This window comes from Bactrocera neohumeralis, chromosome 5, assembly GCF_024586455.1.
Source record: "Bactrocera neohumeralis isolate Rockhampton chromosome 5, APGP_CSIRO_Bneo_wtdbg2-racon-allhic-juicebox.fasta_v2, whole genome shotgun sequence".
NCBI lineage: Eukaryota > Metazoa > Arthropoda > Insecta > Diptera > Tephritidae > Bactrocera > Bactrocera neohumeralis.
Genome location: NC_065922.1, coordinates 32,229,922 through 32,256,987, shown reverse-complemented (window position 1 = coordinate 32,256,987; position 27,066 = coordinate 32,229,922). Strand labels below are relative to the sequence as shown.

Sequence of the window (27,066 nt, the reverse complement as noted above, 5' to 3'; positions counted from 1 at the left end):
AGACTGCCCTTTATCACGAACACAAGTATGGTATTTAAAGGGCACAAAAAGTGCAGTGAAATTCCTGAAGTCATCGAAAAGTTTCCCATGGTCCACCTCTCCTCCACTCCACTTCTATTAATGACGATAACATAGAAAACTTTGAAGAAACGGTTCTTGAAAATAGTTGTGTTGGTATGAGAGCGATAGCTGAGGATCTCAACAACTTTTTTCGATTAATGTTTTGGGTATGAAGCGTGTCAAAGCAAGACTTGAACCAAAATACATGAATTCTAGCTTGATTCTGACTGATTTTTTGTCCAAACACGAGATGAGAGTCGTCGCTTAGCCCCGCTTAGCTAGATTTGGCTCCTTGTGATATTTTTCCTTTTTTCGAAAGTGAAAAATTCTCTTCTGCGAACAATACGGGACGAGTTACACGAGATTCTCCATTGTTTCTCTAGTGCCTTGCTCTAGACATTTCCTGCAGTCTTCTCGATCTGATACGAACATAAAAAATGCTTTATTAATCTTGGAAGCCATTTTTATCGTTTACGGACCAATCCGAGTTAAATTTAATCTTGTGTGTACGTAAATAATTTGGAGCGTTTAAGTAAAAATGTAAAATGCTTTCCACGGTTGACAGCTGTCAAATCAACTGTCATAATAAACACATTGTTTGACATTCATATTTAGTATATCTAAGCAAATTGATATGTCTTTTATTGAATCCAGATAAAGTTATGTTAGTAGATGGGGTAGTTCGCATTTCGAAACTAGCTACAACTGACTGGTATGACTTCTGCATTTAGTGCGTAAAGGACTACCAAAATTGAATCAAAATTATCGGAAGAACTCTATTTATCGGTGGTTCCTGCTGAAAGTTAGCTAAAAAGCAGTTTACTTTAATATTATGTCAACACATTGAAAACGCATCTTCTCCATCCATAATCGGGATGTTCACGTAAATACTGTTGTAGAACAAAACCTCTTTTCATTCATATAAAAAGGGTCCAAGGGTTAAACATGGTAAGGAATATGCAGTGAGTTTTGTTTGGAATCTTAAAGAATAATTGTTTTCTCTAAAAGTTAACTTTGCGTCAGCTGATTGAAACGTCAAAATTTGACAGCTTGGTATGTCTTTAATCATTTCGATCGCAGTGATATCATTACTTACGACATTCGCTTCGAACATATGGTATAAGTAAATTGAGTCATAACTTTCCTAGTATTCTACCTGTTCTGACTTCTACAACTATTTGGAATGGTTTGAGTCTTTGCTAAGCACTCACTCCCCTCACCTCATTTCCCCACCTATCTTCCGAATACGTAAACCTACCCACATGTTTTCCTCAGACACTTGCGCTTCTTTTTTATTGCTTCCTTCGCATAGACTTGTTTTGTTAACTTGCTCAAGGTCAATTGAATAATGTTCTGTCAATTTTAATTTTTTATACATATTTTTGTTTTTGGGTGAGGGCATGCTGTTCTACACATACTACCGCACTGCGCTACAATTCGCCAATTCCAACGCCGCATTGTTTTCCTGGACTGTGGCAGCTAATGGAAAGGGGAAAAAATCGGATATTCAATTTTGCGCGCACTCACAGCGCTCAAAACAAAGTAAAATAAATTGTGGATGGCACACGAAGCGCAAAAGCAAAAACAAAAAAAACTTGCGCCCAAACGCAAGTAGCGCGCGTTCCTTTTTGAGACTGACCGCTACGAAGCGCTGTGTGCCGCCGCCGCACAAATAAGTCAAGGCAGCCGCTTGTATGGCACTAAGCAGCGTGCGTTATGTGCGCGCGTTGTTTTTGTTGCTTATTATTATTATTTTTTGTATACGCTACGGCAAGCGGCATGTTTGCTGCGTACTTTTATATTTAATAGCAAATTGAAATTATATTAATCATATTTACTTTGTACTATTTTTTCGACTATATTTCACTTGATCGGCAGTAGATTTTTATTAATATTTATTTTTGAATTTTTGCTGCTCAATCATTCTCCTCCAATAATGTCAACCACATAAAAATACGCGGTGGCAGGTGGGTGGCGGTGGCGCGCTTGTCTAACTGTCGCGCATGCGCTCTTTAAGGAATTGCGCTGACTGTGCGACGGCCTCACCAATTTCAATGGATTGCCATAGTCGTCATCAGTGTCGCTACGCGCGCCCTCCATAATGGGTAGCTCCATTCTGTGCGTTAGCAGCGCATAGCAATATTCATACGTCAGCGCTTGCGTATGCCCCCAATGGGTGGATGGATAATGGCTGGTGACGGTGAGCGCGCTAAACTCTGATGGCGGTGCCTGTTGAGCCCGATGAATTTGTGTGTGCGCGCCGCCTGTCGTCGTTTGTGATTTCTAGCGTATGCGTTCGCGCTGAAGGTTGTGGCTCCGACGCCTGTGTCCGCTTGCCAGTGCACATCGCATTCTCGTGCGCGCCAGTCCGTTTCGATGTGGCTTGCAGCGTTTTCAGTTCCAAATTCCAACAGGAATGTCGCACACAAGCTACGCCTGAACTCGCTGTCCGCCCGCCAATCAACTGCGACGCATTGATTTGCGTATTTCGTCTACCTGCCAAAGACACTAGCAACAACAACAATAATAACAACAACAACAAAACTAATATTAACGACAACAACATTGCTCTTCTATATTAAATACGCGTCAAATTAAGTTGACGCGTTGTCAATATCATTTGAATTTCTAGTGTTTGCGCGCTCACCACTGCGTCTACTTTCTCGTTCGTCTAGTCAGTCGGAGTACTTAGTCAATCAAGCTGGCTGGCAAACGGCGGACGATAGTTAATAAATTATTAAGCAAACACTTGTAGCTTTTACAAAAATTAAGAACGCTTAATAATCGCGCGCGTGCTTGCTGTTCGTCGGCGTTTTTCGGTTAGATCATTCGAAAGTGTTATCAACGTTTTAGTTGCTGCATCTTCGGGTAGTAATCTCAACGCTCTCAAAAACACACATCACACAATCAGCAGTGGCGTTGCAATAATAAATTCTACTATCTCCAGCGCTAATCTTGCAAATCTAAATTTAGAAAAAATCTATATAGAAGTGTCTATTAAGTGCTCGCCAAGATAGCTGTTTAATTACGCTCAGTGAATTTGCAATTGCGCCACATTTGCATAGCTAATTATTGGCAGCTTGCATGCGCGCGCTTAGCGCTCGTCAACCAACCACACCCTGCCATCAGTTTTCAGCATTTCTTTACAAGCGCGCATGTGCATTAAGTGAATTATTTATAATAAAAATTAATAATGCAAATGTTCACGTACTTAATTTGTGGTGTGTGAAATGTTTGTGCTGTAAATAAAAGTCGCGACTTCGATACGAATTCATCATTGGCGCTCTCTCTGAGCCGCTTTTTGAGTGCGCGCTACTTGTTGCATTCCGATGTTATGATGGGGCCGATGGATGCGGTTTTGAGTTGTTTTTGCAGAATGTGTCAGTCACCATGTCGTAGGTGTGTGTGTGTGTATATGTGCCCATTTTACTTAAGTGTGTGTTTGCATTTATATAAGTTTGCCGCTAATTATTGGGTGTCACACATTGGGCGGAAGCGTGTTATTTTTTTTATTTATCGTTTCGCGTTTGCGCTGTGGCTGTAGTCTAGCCAAAAATAGCGCTCAACAGCGGCTGAGCGTGGTTTTGAAAATAATGTCATAATGGCAGTGTTGAAATTGTTGGCAACGTTATAAAAAAATTCGCGGGTGTTTGGTGAAATCGGCATAGACAGCGGTCTAACTTAGTTTTGATTATGTAATGCTTTTGAGATGTCTTAAATTTTCTGGAGAAAGTTTTTCTATTGAGTTTTTAATGCTAGCACGTTTAACTACTTGACTAAAACCCAGAAGGAAAAGTCGGAGATCCCATAAATGTTTAGCGTGCCGAGCTGAGTCGATTTAGCTGCCTCCGCTTGTCTGTCAGTCCCTCTGTGGAACCCACTCAATGCGCGCAAGTTCCTCCATTTTCGAGATATCGTTATTTTCTCCCAAAACCGCCGATTGTGGACTACTATAGCATAAAACCATACAAACTGACCGATCAAAATCGAGTCCCTGCATGGAAAACTTTTTTATTTTATAAAATATCATCCCAATAATTTGCAGCAGTAATTATTCCAGGTAACGGTACGTTAGGTTAATAATCTGGTAGGCGATACCAGATGGGGTTCAGTTGATGGGTCCAAGAGGAGTAGTCATCCATTAGAATGCCTGCGTTTGACGCGAAATTTAATAGACTCTGAGGCCTCTCTATCGTTACCTCTTCCAGTGTATCAACCGTGAGAGCCCCAGATGTCTTGTCAATACGAGACAAGTGCACAAGAGATGCTCCATTGTTTCCCTGGTGCCCGACTCTAGACTTTTCTCACAATCTTCTCGTTCTGTCAGTCCCATCCTGCGAACGCGTATCGCCACCAGTCAGTGACCAGTTAGTATTCCTATCATGTTCCTACAGTCTCTTCTAGCTAGTACCAATAGAAATTTTGTGTACTTCCGATCTACCGTTTTGCATATGACTTTTGCAGTTTTGTATCCAGGTCGCTCGTTTCATCAGGTTTCGATTTTCTTTATCATGCTTCAATGCAATCTTGATCCCGTTTTTGAATGTTAGCCGTACACCATTCTTGGCAATCTTCCCCATTATTTCATTGCCTTTAGTGCCTTTGAAGCCTGGCACACAGTAGAAGTGAAGCTCCTTGCTTCCTGCAACACTTTCCACTGCTGCCCTGCTTCCCAAGACACTCCTGGCCGATATGCAGATACGAGATTACTGCATTGATTGCTGCTTGACTGTCTACGTAGATGTTGACTCTGGAATTGTCTGCAGGTCCATCGCGGCTTTCGCAATAGCAAATCATGTAGACGATGTTTGCCCAGCCGCCATTACCCACCTATGCAACGGTATAATCTTCGAACAATATTTTAAGATCGGACCACTGTTGCATTTACATTTTTATTTGTGAAAAGTATTACTGCATCGGTTGTTTCCATTGTTTTACATTCAGATTACATACAGTTAATAGGGGACCATACCAATTCTTCAGGGCCCAAAATATCATAATGATATTATTTATCTTTACCAAAGCTTCAACCGTTTGGAAGTACTTTTCCTAAACATTTCTTTCTTACCGATCCAAAGGCTAATCACCGTACAGGACTTTGCCTCCTCCTGTTAATTTGACCCGTTCCGAAGACGATCGAGCTGTTCCCACGACAGTCGGATCTACGTAACCGAAACGGACCCGGATTCTTTATGACGTTTTCTCGACTTTCTGTTAAGTGACTTCGATTAATTTTAACCGTTTCGACGACAATCGGTCCGTTTCAACGACAGTCGGGTCTTTGTAACCGGAACGTACCCGGATATTTTTTATCACGTTTCCTCGACTTTCCGCCGACATTACATTTTAACCGTTCCCACGACGGTCGGGCAGTTGTCACGATAGTCGGGTCCAAGTAACCGGAACGGACCCGCATTTTTATCCGGTCAAGGACTAGCAACTCGGTAGAACTTTGCCCCTACAAAAACAACAACATCAACCACAGTTAATTTTGCTCATTTCCCCAGAGCCTAAATAATCGCTACAACAACAACTTGACTTTGAGAAATATTACGTCGGTTAACTTAAACTTTTTAAGACCAAATAATTTTTCACTGAATTCGTGGTGCAAAATTTGGCTGAGTTTTTTTATAAGTGGCAACTCTATCATATTTAGACGCATATACATATGTATATGTATACCGAAAAACCGCTTTCAATATTAATTTATTAATATACATATATAATATATGTATGTATATATGTACATATATTCATTACGTAAACTTTATAAGCTTATTTTTTCTTCAAAAATTTCACACTAATCTCATTTGCATTTATTTTTTTCATTTGCAGCTCCCAACCGCCGCCCAATTTGACAGTATTATCCCGACAACAACAACAACAACAACATCAACTCTATCACACACAATCAGCTGCAGCGGTCGCAGCCAATTCCGCCTTCTATGCGCCCGCTTCGGGTGTCGGCGCCGTTGACACCAGCGAATTGATGATACGCCTACGTGAATCGATCAAGCAAAAAGAGGAATTCCTTAAATCACCGCTGCCACATACGCACGCCACGCTGCACAGCGTACCCGCTGTGAGCCACACCGCCCAACAGCATTTCTTCCCGCCGCACACACCACCGTCGGGCAGCCCGCAATTGTCTATGGTGTCGACGACATCGACATCGGCCGGTTCATCAGTGCTGAGCAGCATAGGTGGCGGCGGCGGGCCGCGTGGTCAGGTGCGTACACACGTTAAGCAACCACTCTCGGCGACATCCTCATCGGCGTCGAGCACGCGTGAGCTGTTGCCCGCCAACGTCAGTGCAATTGAAATGCATCAATACTACGGCAGTGTCAGCAGCAGTGGCAATGTAGCCAAAAACCACGTTGCGACCACTAGTGGTAGTGGTGGTGGTGGTGTTGGCAGCGTCGGTGGCAACTATATTAGCATGGAGAGTGCTATGAGTCGTGGCAGTGTGTTGAATGCGGCGACAAGTGTGAGTGTGAGCGCTGGTGGCGTACGTGCTGTCGGCGTTGAAACGGCGGCCTTGCGACAAGCAGCTGGCAATGGCAGCGCAAGCAGTCGGCCGAGCAACAACAATGGCATGGGTGATAAATATGTAAAGGATTTGGATTATTTAGAAACCCTGCAGGAGACTGGGGTCACCAATAAAGTGTAAGTTGTCTTGGCTTAAGCCATTTTTCATGTACTGTATCCATATTTTTCATACAAATTTATTTATTACATTTTCCTACACATTCATTTTCATTCCAGCTTCGAACGCAAGCTCGTCTCTCATCTCGCCAAAGGCTTTGATCCCTTCCAACCGCTCTCCATCAACACAAGTGCCTGTGTTGAGCCTAGCGCCACCACAGCAGCAGCTGGCAATGTGGTGCTGATAAAGAAACCCACAGTGCTGTACGAATCGCTGCAACATCATCCGTTGCATCAGCTACAGGTACAACAACTGCAACAGACACAGCAAGCGCAGACGTCACACGCGCCAATGCAATTGTCGAAGTTGCAACAGCATCAGCTACAACAACAACACCAACACGGTAGTGTGGTGGACGGTGTGCAGTATAGTCGCATGGAGATCCACAAGGCCAGTTTGGCTACGACTACCATCGATCATGCGCCGCCTAATAGTGAGTTATATACATACATATTTTATTTTCCTCTCTTAACTTTATTTTGAAAGCTATTGAGCAGACGAGTAGCGCGTTTTGAAGACTTGCTACGTACATATTATAACCCGAACTGTGTATATTCCGTTTGCCACGAAGTTTGTAATACCCAGTAGAAAACTTCGGGGGCTCTACAAAGTATGTTTATATATATATATATGTATATTAGATTGACGAGCTAATTCAATTTGGCCACGCCCGTCTGTCTGTCCGTCCGCTTCAATTCTTGAACCGCTGATATCGGACGAATATAGCATATAGCCGTTTTATAAACTTAACGATCAAGGTCAAGTCCTTATATGGAATACCGAAATCTCTGAATAAAATTGCTCAAATCGGTCCAAAAGAGCATATATAGCAGGGTTTGTCCGGAAAGTCAAAGGACTGAGTCGATTTAAAAAAATATATTGAACCAATCGTTACAATTCTTTAAAAAATTTTAAAATAGGCTCCTTCTGCGTCGATGCAGTGCTGCCAGCGCGATTTCCAAGCATTGAAGGCGTCATGGAAGGCATTCTCCGGAATAGCCTTGAGAGCTGAGGTTGATGCTGCTTGGATCCCCTCTGTCGTCTCAAAATGCTTGCCTTTCATTGACCTATTCAGGCAAGGAACCAAAAAAGGCCTGGGGGCCACATCTGGACTCTAGGGCGGCTGCGGAATCGTTGGGATGCCGGGCTTGGTTAGGTAGCTAGGTAGTTCACAAGTTTTGATCGTCAGTGGGCACTTTTGGGACATTCTTCGCGCTCACCTTGCGCAGGTTCAAGTGCTCTATCAAATCACAGATTTTGATTAATTTAACATCTGGGCAATTAAACGAATACTTAGTCGACGGTCTAAACTCAAAACTTTGCGCACACGAGACACATTGTCGGTGTTTGTCGAAGTCGCAGGTCTCCCAGCACGGTCTTCATCAGCTACCTCTTCTCGGCCCTGGTGGCCTGGTGCCACCGAAACACATCACTTCTTGCTAAAGCAGCATCTTGGTAAGCCTGCTTGATCATCTCAAACGTCTGTTTGTCCTGACTCTCCAGGTTGGAGACAACTGACCACCCGCTCGTTCGTTAGCTAAGAACGCCCTTTACCTAATCCAGTCGGTGCGCTCTGACGCTCCGAAGTACAGTCGCGGCGGAAAAAAATCAGTCCTATTACTTTCCGGACAAACCCTGTATTCCGCATAAATTGATCGATCATAAACCAGTGTTTGTCAAATATCGTGAAGATAAAGACATGGTTGGAAACGTCGAACAAATTGTTCACATCGGACCAATTCAGTATATACTACATAGTTGCCATTCAAACGAACCAATCAAAAGATAATGGATTCAGTAAAACATACCCCAAATAATTTTGAGGAATGCTGCCGAGCTGGCAGCCCTTGGTTGGACAAAAACCTGGGTCCGTTGCGGATCTTTTCATCAACTGTCGCCAGAATCGACTATTTGTTGAGCTATTAACGCTCAATTACAACAATCCGTAACACTCGACAACATAAACTGAGACTCAGACTTTTGAACAGAGTCTTGGATTAGCTCTTTACCGTCGCTAAAAAAAATCTCCGAAAAAACAACAACAGTGATGGTCTTGTGTACTCGAACGTGACCATTCTCTCTCTACAATATTCTGCTATGCGTAACTTGAGCATAATTGTCTGAAAAGCTCTTTATTTAAGCTCGATTGTTGGACTTAACTTCAATTAGCTTATAAAGTAATCAATTATTAAGCATTACTGCAATCGTATAACTATTTCATTAGCAATTGAAGTTGCTTAATAAGCCTCATATTAGTTGCTTTTATCGCTTGCCTGCTGTTTACTTGCACAAACAGTGCACTCTTTTTTGCTTACACCGAAACTCGTTTGCCTCGTCGTAAAATAGAAGAAAAACTGCTTAGTACCTGCAAATATATATATTTTGTTGCTCTTTTTCCGCCGTATTTTCGCAGAATACACTGGCAAATTACCGGAAGCTCTTGGATCAACAACAACAACAACAGTTGCGGTGGCTGAACCGAAACCGGCACTCACTGATATCGCCGAAAGCAACGAGGTGGTCGTGGTGCCAGCAAGCAGCCAAGGTAAGTTGCTCTCGCGCTCATAACACTTTTGTTTATAATACACAGCGGTGTATTGATTGCGTTGGAAAACCAGCTGCATGCAATCGAACTCACTTCCGTTTTGCTGCTGCTGTTTTTCCACTCATCTATTTATATTTCTATTTCTATTTCGAATTGACCACCACACATCATCTTTCGTTATCTTTCTCAACAAACAGTGGCCACAACTACTGGCACTTCCTCGGCGGATGGGAGCAGCGGTGCTGCTGTGGTGCGTCGCTTTAAGCCGATGTCCTCGTTTGACGATAGCAAACCGATGCGTCGCATTTCATATCTACGCGCCACTAACAATGAAACCGATTACTCAGCCTCGGACACATCCACTACATCGTTAACTGGTTTGAATAGCAGCAGTGCGATTGGCATTGGTGCACCGCCACTCATTGAGGTGACATCCAAACAATCGTCACTCGATGATGATGATGTTGACGATGACGATCCTACGTATGACGTGGTGGCCGGCGATGAACGCATACAAATGCAAACCCCGGCCGAATTGATGGCGGCCACGGCGCAGGAGCAGTTGGTGGAGCAGCAGCAACAGCATTTGAAAGATAGAGCTAGTGTCACTGCAGAGGCGGCTATTGTGGCGGCAGTGACGGCCGCAGGTGTTGGTGGCGGTGCTGCAGCGGCTTTAAGTGAAAGTAGACGCGAATCGGCGAATAGTGAAATACGAAATAGGTGTGTATAAACCCCGCGTGTACTCGTGTTGGTGTTGGTAGATGTGCACTGTGTTGTGCCGTGTGTTTTGTGATTGATTTACTAATTACTTAACGCGTGAAAATACGTACACGTACATAGTGATAGGCATATATGTATGTGTGTATGCATATCTTTGTACATAGCTGTACATTTAATAAATCAAAACAGGCATGCCATTTAACGTTTTATTTTATCACTTATTTGCAGCGTTCACATTGACGATGTAATCGCAGACATAAATGGCAAATTGGAGACAAAGGATGTGGCTACCGAAATGGAAGTGTTCGAAACTGAAATGGAGATTAAGTCGTCGTGCATCAATGGAAAGGTGTGTATGGAATTTTAATACGAAATACTTTCTTTTATTGGCAATATAAAAACCGTATCGTTTATTATATAAAATCATTATATATAATAATATTTATAAATAATGTATAATATTTATAATTTATTTCTCTATCTTTCTATTTTGCAAATTATATTCGAAATTAAATTGTTGAAAGTATGAAAATCGCGCAAACCGAATTGACGAAACATTTTTTTTTTTCAGTCCGGTTCAAATTTGATCACATGTACTGTGTATGAAGTTTATTCAATAATTTAGTTATTTTTATTGACTTTCGCTTGTTTTGTTTACCATTTAGTAATCATCAAAAATGTCTGTGGTCTATCGTTGTCCTGAAGGAAGACGAAGCTTTTTCTGTTGATCACTTCTGGCCGTATTTTTTTGGATTGGTTGCTTCAATCTCATCAGTTGTTGACAGTAAAATGTAGTATCAATCGTTTGACTAAGCTGGAGTAGCTCATAGTGGATGATTCCTTTCCAATCCCACCAAACGCTCAGCATAACCTTTCAATGCTTAAATTCTGGGTTTGTGACCATTTGTTGAGCTTCACCACGCTTGGACCATGATCGTTTTCGCACATTATTGTCGTATTTGATCCACTTTTTGTGTCCTGTTACCATTCGCTTCAGAAATGGTTCGATTTCATTTCGTTTCAACAAAAAACCGCAGATGTTAAATCGGTCCATTAAATTTTTCACAGACAATTCATTTGGTACCCAAACATCGAGCTTTTTTTTTTTTTGTAGTCAGCCTTTTTTAAATGGTTCAAAACCGTTTGCTGATGAATGTTAAGTTCCTTAGCGATGTTATGGCTGTTTATGTGACCGTCCTGGTCAGTTTTTTCCATAATTTCAACGACTTTTTCAACAATAGGTCGACCAGAGCCAGGTGCATCTTTCATGGTAGCATGGTTGTGCTACACGAACTGTTATAGCATCGTCTCCGTAAACTTCACAAATTTCATTGGTTTGCATGGCATTCTTCCCTTTTTTATACGAAAATTTCAAAATATAGCGAATTTCTTTATTTTTGAACAAGGTGTTACTTTTTTTCAACTTCCCCGAATTTAATTTTTTTTTTGGTTAAATGAATCCCACCTCTCCAAACTATATGTTATGACACAATGTGATTGGTAGCATTGGCGACATACGACTGCAACCACATCTATTGACAAAATACGAAGAGACTTTTTCGACTATATATATTTTAATATAATAAGTAAAGAAAACCATTAACCAATATTCCTTGCAGCGTCTTTCGGATTATCGTTCTTGGCGCCAAGTGAAAATCGAAATCAAAGGCGATATTCTACGCATCTATCCCGGTCGTAGTTGTAAGGAGAGCAATGTAAGTCAAAGCAAATATATTTAAAATATTGTTCAAATGACTAATGCATGCAATTTCTATTCACATAGATGATAGAACTCGATATTAGAAATTTTAAAATCTTCGATGAATCAGTCGATAAAAAGAAATCCTACATGTTTCGTATGCAATCGAAACCAACGCAAATCGCCACTTTGGGCAATGAGCTGAATCTGGATGATGTGCCCGACAAGTTGACGTCGTCGGGCAGTAGTGCTTCGACCACAGCGTCACATATGGAGCCAACACATCACCAGCCCCACCAACAACCAACGGAAATATTATTCAAAACGAAAAGCATGACGGAAATGAAACGCATTTTCGGTTTATTGCAATGGAAGAATAGTTTAATTTATGACGATAGTGTAAGTAATATAATATTTGAACTAATATATTAATAACTTTTTTATTAATTAACATATATACATATATATATTTTCTTTTAATTTAACAATTCTTGTATTTAAAATTCTTTCTTCAATGCCATAGGATCTTCAAGGCAGGCAATTGGCTGAGCCGCAGAAAACCGCGGCTATCTCTAGCATGCCAACAGCAACATACTGTGATGATAACGTACAACACCAACACCAACACCAACAATTACAACCAGAATATTCACCATTAAGCACAACATCACGCGGTGGCGATTCAGAGATCATATCCGACTCTATTTCGCCGGTGATGAAAACGCGCAAATCATCTTCACACAAAAATATACCCGATAAAGATTTAGGTTCACCAAAAGCCAAAAACTGGAAAGATTTACTGTTTAGACGCGGCGGTGGTAGTAGCAGCCACAATGCGGACATTTCGCCATCAAGCTTAGCTTCTGGTGGCAAGACGACCGGTTCCATTGGTGTGCCCTTAAAATCATGTCCGATGGTAAGTGTTCAATTTAACCTAGCTTCTAGTAAACATTTCAATAGTACCCACGTCTTTCAATTTGTAGTCTAAGAACAACGAATATGTGCCGCTGTTAGTGGATGTTTGTACAAATATTGTTGAAACGAAGGGTCTCGGTATCGTTGGCATTTACCGTATACCCGGCAATAAGGCTGCCATATCAGAGCTATCGGAACAGGTGAATAAATCGGACTTTTCATGGGATCGCTGCAGCACAGACGTCAGGTGGGAGGACGTGAATGTGGTTTCGAGTCTGCTAAAGCAATACATACGCAATCTGCCCGATGCTTTGCTACCATGTTCCTTCTATATAAATTTCATTGAAGCTGATAAGAAGACGGGCTTGGAACGTATAAAGGAGCTTAAAGAGTTGCTTAACACGCTACCGCGCTACTCCTATGAGACGTTGAAACATTTAATACGACATCTGAGTCGTGTGAGCAAAAATTGTGAAGTGAATTTGATGGAACCGAAAAACTTGGCGATCATTTTCGGTCCGTCGATTATACGCACACCAAACGATACGTTGGAGATCGCTGTGAAGGATATGAAACATCAGTGTCGCATAGTTGAGTTGCTCGTGACGCAGGTGAGTTAAATATAAAATTAATCCTAGTTTGATCCTAGGCAAAGTTCAGCACTCAGAACTACGATTTCATTTCAATAGAAATTTTAAAAACTATTTGAATACGTAATAATTTTAATTTACTTTCGAAGTATGACTACTTTTTCGAGAATGGTCCCTTGCCCGATCTGGCTGACATTACAGGCAACACGCCCATTGCCTCCACCTCCAGCTGCGCTTCCGGTGCACTTCACACCCAAGAGGATCAGACAAATATGTTGCTGCACAATGTATCGAAAATCGAACGACTAACCGAGCGTGAGTCGTCATCCACAACACGCACATCCCGTTTCATTCCACAACTGCGACGGCGTACACATAGTAAGCGTGGCGCTGCCAGCTCGGATACCTACTCGGGCGAAAGTGTGTTGGTAAGCGAAATACAAAATCTAAATCAGAGTCACAATGCATATATGAGTTCGAATAACAAAAACAAAAACAAACATAAACGCAAATCATTGCAATCATCCATCAACCTCAATCAAACCATTACAAAACTCATTTCCGCACCACACAACATGCACAACGCCCTACTCAAGTACAACATAACCAGCACCAATTCCAACACCACCAACAACAACACTACTACACAATCCACACCCAATATATGCGTGGCAGCAGCCACAGCGTCCACTAAGCCTTTAAAGCAATGCGCAACGGCCAGTCGCCAACAGCAGCTGCAGCAGCCGCCACTGCAGCAAATGCAAAAGCAGCAGCTGCAGCAGCAACGGCGCCGCAAAGCCGTGCCCACAATTTATGATATTGGGCTAACATTGCGTGTACAATTTCAGTCATTGGATTCCACCAAATCCGCTACCACAGCGATGACCACAAGCAGCAGCTCCACCAATGCCACCACGGCGTCGTCGAGTAGCGGTAGTGGCGGCAGCAGCAGCGTTACATCCACAACGCAAAAGACGAAAAAGGAGCGTAGCTTCCTGATCAATCATAGCGGTGGCGGCTTTGTGCGTCTGCACCACCGAAAAGCCAGTCTGGATGAGAAAGACTCGGGCAGCTGTAGCGGATCGGGCAGTGGCAGCGGCGGCAGCATGAGCAAAGAGCAGCAACGCAGCAGTGTCGATATATCGGTGCTGCTCACCGATGATGAGTCGAGCAATAGTCGCAGCGATACGGGTAAGTACGATCAAGGATGTCTTAAATTTTTATAATTTAATTGCGAGAAAACCCGGTTTCTTTAATAATTGAAAAATTTGTGTGCCTCCACATAGGTTCCATGTCACTGACCACCATCACCGACACGCTAGACTCGAAATTGCGCAACTTGCGTAGCGGTTCCGAATCGAATGATGAAAATGGCTCGCCCGAATTCCGTAAAAATCGACGGCACACGCTTGGACAGCCACTGCATTTGCATTCTGAAAACATTCCCTATGCCGATGAATCGCCTGAGCGTCATTTTCATTCCTGCCCCTTGGATGCGCCGAATGTGCTGATGCTTAGTCGATCCTGCACCGCCACCAACACCATCGCCTCGGCCAAAGCGAATGAGAGCAAAGAGCAGCGTGTGGCAGCGGTTCTATCCGCGTACAAAAACAACAAACTACAACATTCGGCTACAGTGCCCATTAATCCCGGTTCGACAACAACGATTGTGGGCAGCGGCAGTACAACATCGACGGCGGCATCAACGCCAACTGCTATTTTAACGGTAAAAACAACAAATTTACAAGGCGGTATCGGCCCTAATGTGGGCGGTACCGGTAGCGGTGGCAATTTGGCGCGTAATTCCTATTTAGGGCGTGGCACACGCTTTAACAAACAAGTATACGAGCAACAATGTTGCTCGGACGATGACTCAGAGGGTTCGACGACGAGCGATCCGAAAGATTCGCTCATCATAGCATCGCCGCCATTTTTTCTAGATCGTTACAATAAAAAGCGACGCGATCATCGACTCTTTCGCTCCGCTTCGTTCAATTGCCGCAACTATTCATCATCGTCGGGCCGACACAGCAGCAGCGGTGGCCATCACAACACCGGCGGCTCGGCATCAGCATTGACTAAGGATGAAAAGACTGATATGAACCTAACGAAGAAGCGACAGATACAAAACAAACAGAATCGTTCCATAAAGCGACGACACACCGTCGGCGGACCGCACGACTATGTCGGACCCAATGGCTGTCCGCCAGCGAATACCAACAATTGCAATCATCATCACACCTGTAAGGTCACTGCGGGAGCGGGTGGCACTACTACCACCACTACAACTGTGTTGCGACGCATTCCTATACCAAGCGCTAATGGCAACATTAGTAACAACAACAACAATATCAATGCAAATCTAACACAAGACGGCAACAATGGCAATGGTGGCGGCGGCAGCGGCAGCGGCAACGGTGGCGGTGGCGGTAACGGTGGCAATGGCGTGGGCGGCGACAATGCCGGTAGCGCAACAGTGGCCATGGCAAGCGGCGCGGGCGGCGAGCACGTGCTGGAAGTGGGCATCCGCATAAAGAATATCAACAGAAGTCGGTATTAGACTCGTGTAAATGCGAGTAAAAAGTAAACTGTAACGTGAAGTCGTAAAGTCGAACAGTGCTGTTAGCAGCGCAGCGCAATTGCAAAAGCAGTTGCTGCAAAAAACAAGAAAAAACACCAATTAGTTGTTAAGTTCACAAATATAAAAAGTCAGCAGCGTTCATTTAAATGTGTGTGTAAAAAATAAGCATTCTAGTATTAGCAAGAAAACAGTTATTATTAAAAAAAGCAAAAAAGAAAAAGCGCAAAACAACAATGAACAAAGTGCTGAGGATATTTATGCTGTGTGTCGCGAGTAAAGAGTATTGCTTAAGAAATTCCTGCATGCATCCAGTATATTAAAGATAGGATTTAGAACCACTACATATTCGAAAGCAGAGAGTTTGAAGAGTAAAAAGGTAAATTTTGTAAAATTTTAATTTTGTATTTTTGGCTATTTTTTTACTTTTGTAGAGTAGTCTGTTGAAAATTAGTAAATTTATGTAAATTAGATACTTTTTAGCACGATTTTTATTACTGAATTTAAGTAGTCTAGTGTAGCATTTGAAATTTTTGGTAAAACATTTGAGATTATTAGTGAAGCGTAGTTTATACAAATTCTATACCAAACGCATGATTTTTGTATTATTTAAAATTTATTTAGTTTTTTATTCGAAACCTCACTGCGATAGTTTAGAGTGATGAAAATACATAGTTGAAGTAAAACTGTTAACTGAAAGTGCATTGTTGCAGATTTTTGCCTTGAGAAAAATTAATACTTATGTTTTATAATAATTTTTGAAAAACCAAATGTTTTTAAAAATTTTGAAATATTAAATTAAAATTATTTTCGAAAAATCAAAATTTTAATTTAAATTTAACAATATAGCTAAAAGTTATCCACATTTATTTTCGAAAAATCCAATTTTGAGCAAACGTTAAACCAAAAAGCTAGAAATGATCCCGATATATAACCTTTTTTCTTTTAAAAAAATTCGCAAAAATCTAACTAAAAATTTTTCGGAAAAGCCAAAATTTTAATTGAAATTTAACATGTTGTCTAAAAATTATCCCCAATTATTTTCGAAAAATCCAATTTTGAGCTAAAATTAAACTATAAAGCTAGAAATGTTCCCTATATACACCCTTCTCGCAACCATAGCATAAATATCCTTAATGCAAAAAAATTAAAATTTATTAAACAAATACATATAAATATACGATATATTAAATGTAAACGCACTTAAAAAGATACAACACCTCCCAACGCCTACACACAAGCCAAGCAACTTTAGTGGTAAAATTATAAATTAAAAAACCAAAAAATTAATACAAAAAATATTTATTTATAGCAATATAAATAAGATATTTAAATTGCATGGAAGGTTGAAAATGGAAACTTTTTTTTTTGGAACGAAGTTGTAATGTGACAAATCAATTTGTTTTGTTTTATAGAAAATCTAGTTTTTAAAAAATTTATTTTTTGGAAATTTTGTTTTCGAAAAATTTAGTTTTTGAAAATTTTAAGTTTTAAAAAATTTTGTTTTTGAAATTTTAGTTTTTGAATAAATTTGTTTTTGAAAAGTTTAGTTTTTAAAAATTTAATTTTTTGAAAATTTAGTGTTTGAAAATTTTAATTTTTGAAAAATATAGATTTTGAAAATTTTGATTTTTGAAAAAATATGGTTTTTGAAAATTTTAATTTTTGAAAAAATTTAGTTTTTGAAAATTGTATTTTTTGAAAAATTTTAGTTTTTCGAAAATTTAGTTTTTAAAAAATTTAGTTTTTGAAGAATTTAGTTTTTAAAATATTTTGTTTCTGAAAATTTTAATTTTGAAAAACAATGCTAAATAGTTAAGTGATCTAGCTTAGATTCTACAGTTCTAGTAGCTATCAGGAAGAAGAAAAATGCAAAAATTAACAACCTGCTCTCTCAAAGAGCGAAATAACGACAAAGTAAAGAAACGGAAAGCTAACAGAAATTGGCAAGAAAATATACAAATGTTGTTCTAATAATCTTTTCACAATTCGAAACTATTAAAATGCATAAAATCAAAGCAAAAGCGTTGCACATGTATTTGACAACTGTTTCTTCATATGGCAGCAGCTGATTTCTGCAAGCAAAATTTGTACCAGGTTGTTGTTGTTGTAGCGGCAGAATTCTGCCGAGTTGACAATCCTTGACCGGATAAAAAATCCGGGTTCGTTCCAGTTACACAGATCCGACTGCCGTGGGAACGGAACTAGTAACTATCTCTGCTTCTTACACTCTCAACTTGTGCTCTTTTCTGCTAGGTCTCTCGTCGTTTTTTTTTATATTTCTAGCAGAATTTTGACTCACTATTTGATTTTTTACTTTCTCCGAAGTCATGGTGCTCTAAGAAATCTCATAAGAATCCAAGCGTTGTTGTTGTTAAAGCGACATAAAACATTTTGCGAATAATTTTAGATACAATTGAGTGATGCGGTTGAGGTTTTATTGCTTTACCAAGAATAAATCTGGGCACATTTCTTTCAAGTGATCTTCAAAAATACGCGAACGTTTAAGGAATCTTGGAAATCTAAGAACAACAACAACAATAACAATACTGAGCAAGCCGTCAGATGGCTACTATGATAACCAACTTGAAGCTTGCCACTTAAATGAGGTTATACAATCATAAGCAACAACAATAGCAATCCCAACAACAACAGCAATCATAATATTATCATTGTAGGTTACTTAATTTTCCCATTATATGCTCCCACCTACTATCTAAAGATAAAAACGATTTGTTTTAAGCTCATTTTCGACTTGAATTTTTTAGTTTTTGATTTGAATATATTAATTTTCGTTTTTTAAAATCTAAAAAAATATATGTATTTAAAATTAAAAGCAAGTGCCCTTTGACCTATTTTTTCTCCATCCGTTTTCCGTTTTTGTCACATTACAGTTAAATTCCATAAGAGACAAAAGTATGTAGACAACAGCTATGCAAAACCCAACAAATATACATACATACATATATATATTTTCTGATGTATTTTCTTGCAACCCAAAACAAAAAAAAAAAAACAACAAAGTTCGTCTGACTGGCTAGCGGGTGATAAAGTTGAAAACGTAGCAAAAAACGATCGAAACGCCGCGATTTATTGTTAAATATATTGTTTTGCTAATTTCCGGTGTTATTGAATTAAGTTTTATGATTTTTGCGCATTTCATTTGACTTGTGTTGTTGTATTGTTTAATAAGTTTTCAATTAAAAAACATTGTTTTTAACTAAATTGATTAAATAGCATTTTGTACATGATAATAAAATTTAAAAAAGTAAAATTAGCTTTCGCACACACACACACACACATTAAGTACGGAGAGTAAAAAGCAAAACTTGCGCAATTTGTAAATTTGTAGGTTATGCTCGACGTTAAACGCTTATTTTTATATCGAGATTTTTTAATAATTTGTAAATGTACAGCGCACGGCATGGTGGAAATGATTTTTTTAAGTAAAAAATTTGTTGGTATTTGCTAGGATAAAAGTTATTATGATTTCAAAAGAGAAAAGTAAGGCATACATACTTGTTTGTTTGTATGCGGCTAAAAATATTGAAATGAATTAATTTAAATTATACATACATTTAGAATAAAACAAAAAAACCAACTATTTAATTGTTTTTATATATTATTATTATTATTATTTAATTAATAATTATTATTATTTACGAACCCACGCTCCCCTGTACGTATGTATGTATGTGTATATGCATGTAACATAATTAATATTTATTCGATAATAATTATGTTTGTATTAAACTATTTGCATTGTATTGTAATTATACATAAATGATTATTTTGATGATGATTGATTTGATTAAAATGCGATTAATTTTAATTTCTGTTATTTGCTTATAAATAATTACTTAAGTTATATATTTACAAGCCAAAATTATGTTTGGTCAAAACAAAAAAAATATACATCTATATATATACATATATATATTGAAATATTTGTTGTTTAAATTATTATATTTGCTGATTTTTGAGGTTAGCTATGGTAGGTTAGCAAGCGGTAAGCGATAAACGGCAGTTGTGCGCGTTAGTGTTAGTATTTGAAATGTGAATTGAAATGTAATTGAAGAGAATTTATTTGCGAACATTTTGTGCCCCCATTTTTGGAAAGTTTGTATCGAAATGGCGTTACAAGCGCTGCAAGTGACACAGTAGAAATTGTATGTAGCTCGATATACCTATAATATATACAAAAACACACACACACATACACAGAAATTATATATGTATTTTATAAAAAGTATGTACATATATATAGATACATATATAAATATATATATATATATATACCATATATATATTTACCTACCTATTTACCTATAAATGTATGGATTTATTTTGTGTAATTACTTATACATATACAATTAAATGAAATAATAAAAGCGACAAACAAAAACATAAAAATGAACCCACACGAAAGATTTTCCAACAAAATAACTGTAAAGCGTTGAAAACAAAAATCATGAATTAAAATGCAAAAAGCAGTGAATTCGCAATTGAAGTAGTTTACATGAAGAAAGCCTGAAGGAAGTCTCACATACACACAAACATACACACACACGCATCAATATTATCAAGAGTAAATAAACAGAAATTACAAATTTAGAAATGAAACAATTGAAAAGTATTTTTCTTTAATATGTCATGTGCGTATTATATTGTTGGGCGAATTGTTTTTGAGTTTTGCTGTCTGCTAAGGATATGAGAGACCTTTATAAGTTGTTGTAATAATGCAGATGCAGTTTTTTAATATGGAGGAATACACATATGTATGTGCTTAATAACAATAGTTGCTGAATGGAACGCGTTTCTCTACAAACCAGCGAAAAATTCAAATATCAGCTCTGCCTCAGACCTAAAATCAAAAAAAAAATTTGACTTGAGGGGAAAGCGGAATTTGTCTTATTTGCCTGCCTATCTTATTTCTCAAAGAAAAACCTCTGCGGTATCCAGACTTGAAATCAGCAAAAAAGTTGACTTGGAGGAAAGCGGACGTTGTTGAAATTGCCTATCTCATTTCTCGAAAAAAATTAGGAATAAAAATGATAAACTTTTTCTTATTTAAGCAAATATGATAAAAATTAGGTTTTTTAATGTGAAATTAGAAATTGTTTTTAATTGCCTTTTCTTTTCTCCAGGAAGAATTAAAAATAAAATTTATAAACATTATTTATTAAAAAAAACTATGTATGTAATAAAATTTAATTTTTAAAATTAAAAAAAAATTATACAAATTATAAATTTTTTTTTTTTTAATTTTATAAATTTAACTTTTTTTAATTTTTAAAATTAATTAACAAATAATTAAAACAAAAGTGTAAAACTCTTGTATGCTTCAATCCAATTTTTTATTTTTATTAATGAACTTTTAATTATCTGTTCTGTTTTAATTCGATTTTTTTTATTTTATTTATGCACTTTTCGTTTTTGTTTCACTATAATTCTTATTTATTGTTATATATATTACATTTTTTCTGTATTCGAATTATCATAAAATTATTTTTTTAAATCCGAAAATATTAATTAGTATAATTATAATTTTTTAATTAAAAACTTTTTGATTTAACCTGAAAATCTTAAATAAAAATAATTTTCAAAATTCTATTTTCAAATTTAAAAAATTAGAAAAAGAAATGTTCCAAATACCGAATTAAAAAATTAAAAAAAAAAAGTTTTTAATCCTGAAAAATTCAATTCAAGACATTGGATTGAAAAATTGAAAAAATAATCAAATACTGAAATTTAAAATTCAAAAATTCCGATCTAGTTCTTTATAAACATGCAGAGACTGAATAAAAAAAAATCAAAATATTCCAAATGACCAAGTAAAAAACGAAAAAAGCAATTGAAAATTAAAAAAAGGAATTTTAATAACCGCGTTAAAGAAATTAAATTAAAAAAAGGACTGAGACAAATCGAAATTGAAAATTAAGTTCTAGACATCGCATTGAAAATTAAAAAAAAAATCTGAATTCCCTTTTTTTGCATATTTTGTGTTCTACCAATTTGAATTTCAGCTCGTTTAGGGCCATCATATAAGTACTCTAGAGCAGTGGTCGGCAAACTTATGCTTCAAAACCATTTTTTTTATTGGAACCTTTAATACCAATTTTTTCAAAAATTAAGTTTTCATATTAAGAACCAGGTTTTCAAAATTTATTTACAATTTTGAGATTAAAAATTTTACTTTTGTTTAAATTTGTATAATTCAAAAATTCACAAGTCTTTAATTAATTAAGAATTATAAATGTCATTCTACCTAGATTCTTGTAGTTTTATTAATTTTGATTTTGATAACTTATGTTATTTTAATTAATTTGATTATTATGTTTAGTAATAAAATATTTTTTACTCTCATTTTAAAATTTTATTTACAATTTTGGTAACTTTTATTTAATTTTGATTTATTATATAAAAAAAATTATTTTTATTTATTTTTATTTTTATTAATTTTTTTTATTAATTTAATTTTTTTGTTTAATTTTTTATTTAAATTTTATTTTTATTAATTTGTTTGTTATTATCTTTAAATGTTTTGAATGTATGTATGTTTTGTGACGTACTTAATTAGATACTAAATTTTTTTCTTCTTATCGTAAATTAAATTTTCAAAATTTTTTTTAATATTTATATTTTGTTTAATATTATTTTTGAATAAAATATTTTTTTTTTGTAGTCTCAAATTAAATTATTAATCAAAATTTTGATTTTATTTAATTTTGATTTATTACATAAATAAATTTATTTTATTTTTATCAATTTTATTTATTTTGTTTTTACAAATTTGTTTTATTTTGTTAATTTTTAATATTTCGTTTAATATTATTTTTCAATAAAATATGTTTTTTTTGTAGTCTTAAATTAAATTTTAATTAAAAATTAAATAATTAAAAGTTTTATTTAATTTTGATTTATTACATAAAAAATTTATTTTACTTTTATTAATTTAATTTTTTTTTTAATTTTTCTTTAATTTTATTTTTATTAATTTGTCTATAAGTATAGTACTTTGAAATGTGTTGATGTTTTGTCATTTTTTATTTTCATACTTAACATGTACATATATTTTTCGTTAATTTTTTAGTTTAACTTATTATCATAATAGAAAAAATAGATTTTTCTTTTCCGTTTTATTTTATTAGTTTTTATTTTTTTTAACAAAAAGTCACAAAACAACGTCGCTTTCACTCTTTATAGCTTCGCATGTGGCGCAGTTCCACTGATTTTGTACACATACTGGTGAGCATTATCATAGTGTGGATTGCAGCCGGCGCGCACGCGCTTTAACCATGCCTTAATTTTCGGATATTTTATGCGCACGTCGTAGTCAGCCAAACCTGCAATGAAAAAGGTAAGAATTTAAATTATAAAATTTTATTATTTAAGCATTTTTATATTACATAATTTTGTATGGGAAACCCGCAAACGTTCGACTACTCACGTATTTGTTCTATTTCACACGCTGCAAAAATATCCGCCGCCGTCAGACGCTGTCCGGTTAGGAAATCGGTTTTTTGCAGCCACACATTTTCGACAATATCCAAATTGGCCTCCATATGTTGAGTTAGGTGCTGAATTTTCTCATTTGACGGCCGTACACCGGTCAGCAGTGGGTCCATCCATATCGTGCGAAAGTAAAGGGCGCAGGTCACACGCAAAGTGATGTGGTGCCATTCGAGAAACTCATCGACGCGCGCCTGCTCTACGAAATATTTCGGGTATAGATGTTCGGGTATCTTGCCCTTTGCGCTGAGGTATCTGCAAATCGAAGATATTTTAGTGTTGCAACAGAATAGAAAAGAAAAGTTTCTTAGAGGATTTCTACGAATATTTTCAAGTTTAGTAAAATTTTAAAAAAGAATTTCGGATAATAGAAACTCTGTCGCTTTTTGGCAATACAAATCATACATTTTTAAGTCCCTTGACTTATATATCTCAAATAATTTTGGGGATTTTATACTGTTGCTTATATTTATCTACAAATTTGTTCTGCTGGAAATATAAAATTTGGTTTTGGTATGATGATTTTCTCCTTACCTGAGTATAGCAATACTTTCGGCCAATTTATAGCCATCGTCTATAATGCAGGGTACACGTTGGAAACGATTTATATTTTCCTTAAACTCTTCAGTCAAGTGCTCTCCTGTGCAAGTAGAATGAACAAAATATATAGCTACAGTAAAGTACCTAGCATACAATCATATAGAGTAAAGTCAGCGGATGTTCGAAAATCCTGATATTAGTTATATGCGGGCTAGGTCAAGTTTTCGCCTAATTTTATTTATTTTAGGCACAGAGATACAATGTTATGAGTAAAACACGTTCTTTCATTTTCATTGAGATAACTCAAATATTGACCGATATTTGCAGTACAAAGCCACCTGGAAGTTCGAAAATCTTTAAATTAGGTACATGGGAGCTCAGGGAAGTAGTGACCCGATTCAAACCATATTTGACATATAGATATAGTATTATCAGGAAAAGATTTCAATTGTATATCCCATACATCGACCGATATTTTTGATAAAAAAACAACAACAACTGGAGTTCACATATTCGGTACCTAGGGGCTTGAACAATTTTGGTTGGATTTGGGAAATTTCTGGTCATAAGATGGCATTTCTAAAGTCATTAATCGAACAAAGTTTTATCCCGTTTTTGTTGTTTTAGCGGCAGAATTCTGCTGAGTTGACAGTCCTTGACCGGATAAAAAATACGCCTCCGTTCCGGTTACGTAGACCCGACTGTCGTGGGAACGGAAGTGATGTGTTCTGTTGGATAGATGGAACGGGCTTATATTAATTGTTTTGTCATCAAAGAATCAAATGACAGTTAAAATTGTGTTTTATAGGAATGCATGGTTATTTTCAGATTTCGCCCATTTTTGCATTGTGACATGATAGGAATATGAAAGGAATGCCTCGTACTAAATTTAGTCGAAATTGGTCGGCCGGGTCCTGAGATATGTGATTTCTCCTAAAAGTGGGGGGTGGCACGCCCATCGTCCAATTTTCACTACGGTTCCCATCTCTTACCATCTCGGAGGTACAATTTAATGTCTCTGGCGTATTTAGTTGTTGATTTATCGCACATTTATTACTCTTTTACAGTACCGTTATATGGTTCATCCATTTTTAGAGCGTCGATGGGGGTGCTAAAGTGATTTATCGTGAGCGAATTTGGTTGTTGCAGCTTAAGTAGTTTAGTAAATTTGTACTTAAACTTACCCACTTTTTCAAAAATTTTAGCCCACAGGAGCCCTTTGATACTGCGATCCTCTATGCCAAAATATAGTTCTATATCTCAATGGCGTTTTGTGGGCGTGGCAGTGATCCGATTACTGCCATTCGCATACAAACTACTACAAAACAAAAGAGTCTTCGTGTGTGAACTTAGGGAACTTAGTGCTGACGGTATCTGATTGGATAAAATTACTTGGAAAATGAAACCCTTCACTTCATATTCCTGATTTAGTGGATCTATGTCAATATTACTATATCGATCACGTTAGAGTTCTCTTACGTCTCCCAATGTACATAGATAAAATTAATCTTTGTCAATATATAGTACATTTGAGCATGAATTCTTAAACGAAGAATGTTAAATCAAAGTGCCTTTGTTAATTATCGATAGATTTTAGCACACTGAATCCAACATAACTAAGTCCAAGCACAGCGCCTATTTGGCTTACGAACGAGGTCAGTTCACTGTCCACTTACCTTTGCGCAGGGCGACCGGACAATCTTGATATTGCACATTGCTAATCTTGAATATGATATAGAGCGCACGCGACGGCTGCGACATTAAATCATAGTAGAAACGCAGTGACATCTTCACCTTTGGACCACAACTATTTGACACTAAAAAGCAAACGAAAAAGAATACAAGCAACTGCTTATTAATGTATTATTTTTTACAAATTACAAATTCAATAAATTATTACACTCTATGCGCTCGTCATACGCACATTACAAAAACAAAGATTACACTTTACAAGCTCCCACGTTGTATGCGCTTCTTCATGCTACCAAACTCTTTGCCGTTCCGCGATCAACTGCCTTTCATTGCAAAATTTGCTACTTATGTGTCTAGCAATGGGGGCCCCTTTGCCTGGCTGCTCTCTTCAAGTCACTTGTGCTCATTTGCTCATTTTTTGCGATCGAAAGTGAATATTTAATTATTTTTTTATCAGTTTTTTGTTTACATTTTTTTAATGAGAGAAAAAACGCGCTTTGCTGTTGGGCGTTGGGACAAAGTGCGTTGAAATATATACTATATCCATATATATAGGTATTTATATATTTGTTCTTAAGTGTAGCAATGATCCACGGGTATTGTATTTTATCAGCGAAACTAGTAGCTAATAACGGGAGGTAATGAATAAATTAATTATTGTTATCTAGTAATGATTACATTGATAGTGTACTTTACAATACGTTATGGTAGTTAACATTTGTATATTAACTGTAACCTACAATATATTCATGAAAGATTGCTTTAAAATGTTTAATTCCCTTATCAAGTTATATCCAGTTGCTAAAATTGGGGTATCTCGTGAATTTTTTTCGATTTTTTTATTTAATAAATAAATCAAAAAGTATTGTAAATTTACAGAACTTAATGTAATGTAATATTAGGCGATTCATTTTGAACAATTTGAGTTCCCTTGATCACGTAGCCGATCTCCCGGAGGACTTCCCAAAAAATCTTTTTGGCGGTGAGAAAGTTTTTTCAAAAAAAAAATTATCTTAAACCCAAAAAAAAAAGTATTATAACAATAGACGAATAGAGGTAATGACCCAAATTAAAAAATTATTTCCAAAAATCTCATTCCTTATGTCATCATTACCTGACTACGATTATTTCACCTACTTATTATTTCGTAGTAACAGATTAAAAAAATCGTTTCGGGAGGCCTGTTTTTGCATTCTCTGAGAAAATTTACACTAGTGATGTATAATTTTTTATACCATAATATAGAGATTTCGAGGAAGAAAAATATTATCGTTTTTTTTCAAGCAAATATTTTAGTCTGGAGAATTTTCTATTGAAAATTAAGGTTTTTTCCAATATCAAATGACAGTACAGTAAAAAAAAATATTTTAAAAATAAAATAACAACAGCATGTTTAGAACAAAAACAGCTTAATTGACCCCAAATTTCGTAAAAGAAAAAATTTCTTTTTAAAAGATAAAAATAAAAAGCCAAAAACTGAATTTTTTTTTGGAAATTTTCACACAAATT

At 36.7% G+C, this 27,066-nt stretch overlaps 2 protein-coding genes across 9 annotated transcripts in view; one reads left to right on the top strand and one right to left on the bottom strand.

The window, feature by feature from the left end:
• The window catches only part of LOC126759514 (serine-rich adhesin for platelets), a 126,506-nt gene extending 106,067 nt beyond the window's left edge, over positions 1–20,439 (top strand). For 2 of the 4 annotated variants that reach the window (XM_050474336.1, XM_050474339.1), the window contains 12 exons: positions 5,896–6,726; positions 6,826–7,199; positions 9,180–9,311; positions 9,509–10,031; positions 10,260–10,380; positions 11,651–11,746; positions 11,815–12,129; positions 12,254–12,646; positions 12,714–13,256; positions 13,385–13,663; positions 14,084–14,426; positions 14,522–20,439. In XM_050474336.1, coding sequence (XP_050330293.1) covers positions 5,896–6,726; positions 6,826–7,199; positions 9,180–9,311; positions 9,509–10,031; positions 10,260–10,380; positions 11,651–11,746; positions 11,815–12,129; positions 12,254–12,646; positions 12,714–13,256; positions 13,385–13,663; positions 14,084–14,426; positions 14,522–15,795 — 5,224 coding nt within the window. In that variant the 3' untranslated portion in view covers positions 15,796–20,439. Of the gene's footprint in view, positions 1–3,273; positions 3,460–5,895; positions 6,727–6,825; positions 7,200–9,179; positions 9,312–9,508; positions 10,032–10,259; positions 10,381–11,650; positions 11,747–11,814; positions 12,130–12,253; positions 12,647–12,713; positions 13,257–13,384; positions 14,427–14,521 lie in introns of those variants that run through there. The other 2 variants (XM_050474337.1, XM_050474335.1) reach the window with 2 other exon arrangements.
• Positions 20,440–22,837: 2,398 nt separating this feature from the next.
• LOC126759554 (glutathione S-transferase theta-1) lies at positions 22,838–25,891 on the bottom strand. Of its 5 annotated transcripts, none has more exons than XM_050474425.1 (5): positions 25,766–25,891; positions 25,542–25,713; positions 23,860–23,965; positions 23,264–23,580; positions 22,838–23,159 (listed from the first exon to the last, which is right to left on the bottom strand). In XM_050474425.1, the coding sequence occupies exons 2-5, from the start codon at positions 25,651–25,653 to the stop codon at positions 23,014–23,016; spliced, it is 681 nt and encodes a 226-aa protein (XP_050330382.1). In that variant the 5' UTR covers positions 25,654–25,713; positions 25,766–25,891; the 3' UTR covers positions 22,838–23,013. The 5 variants fall into 5 exon arrangements, with proteins under 5 accessions (XP_050330382.1, XP_050330381.1, XP_050330380.1 ...); XM_050474424.1 differs by having other exon boundaries at positions 25,542–25,682; XM_050474423.1 differs by having other exon boundaries at positions 25,790–25,891.
• Between the last annotated feature and the right edge of the window lie 1,175 nt (positions 25,892–27,066).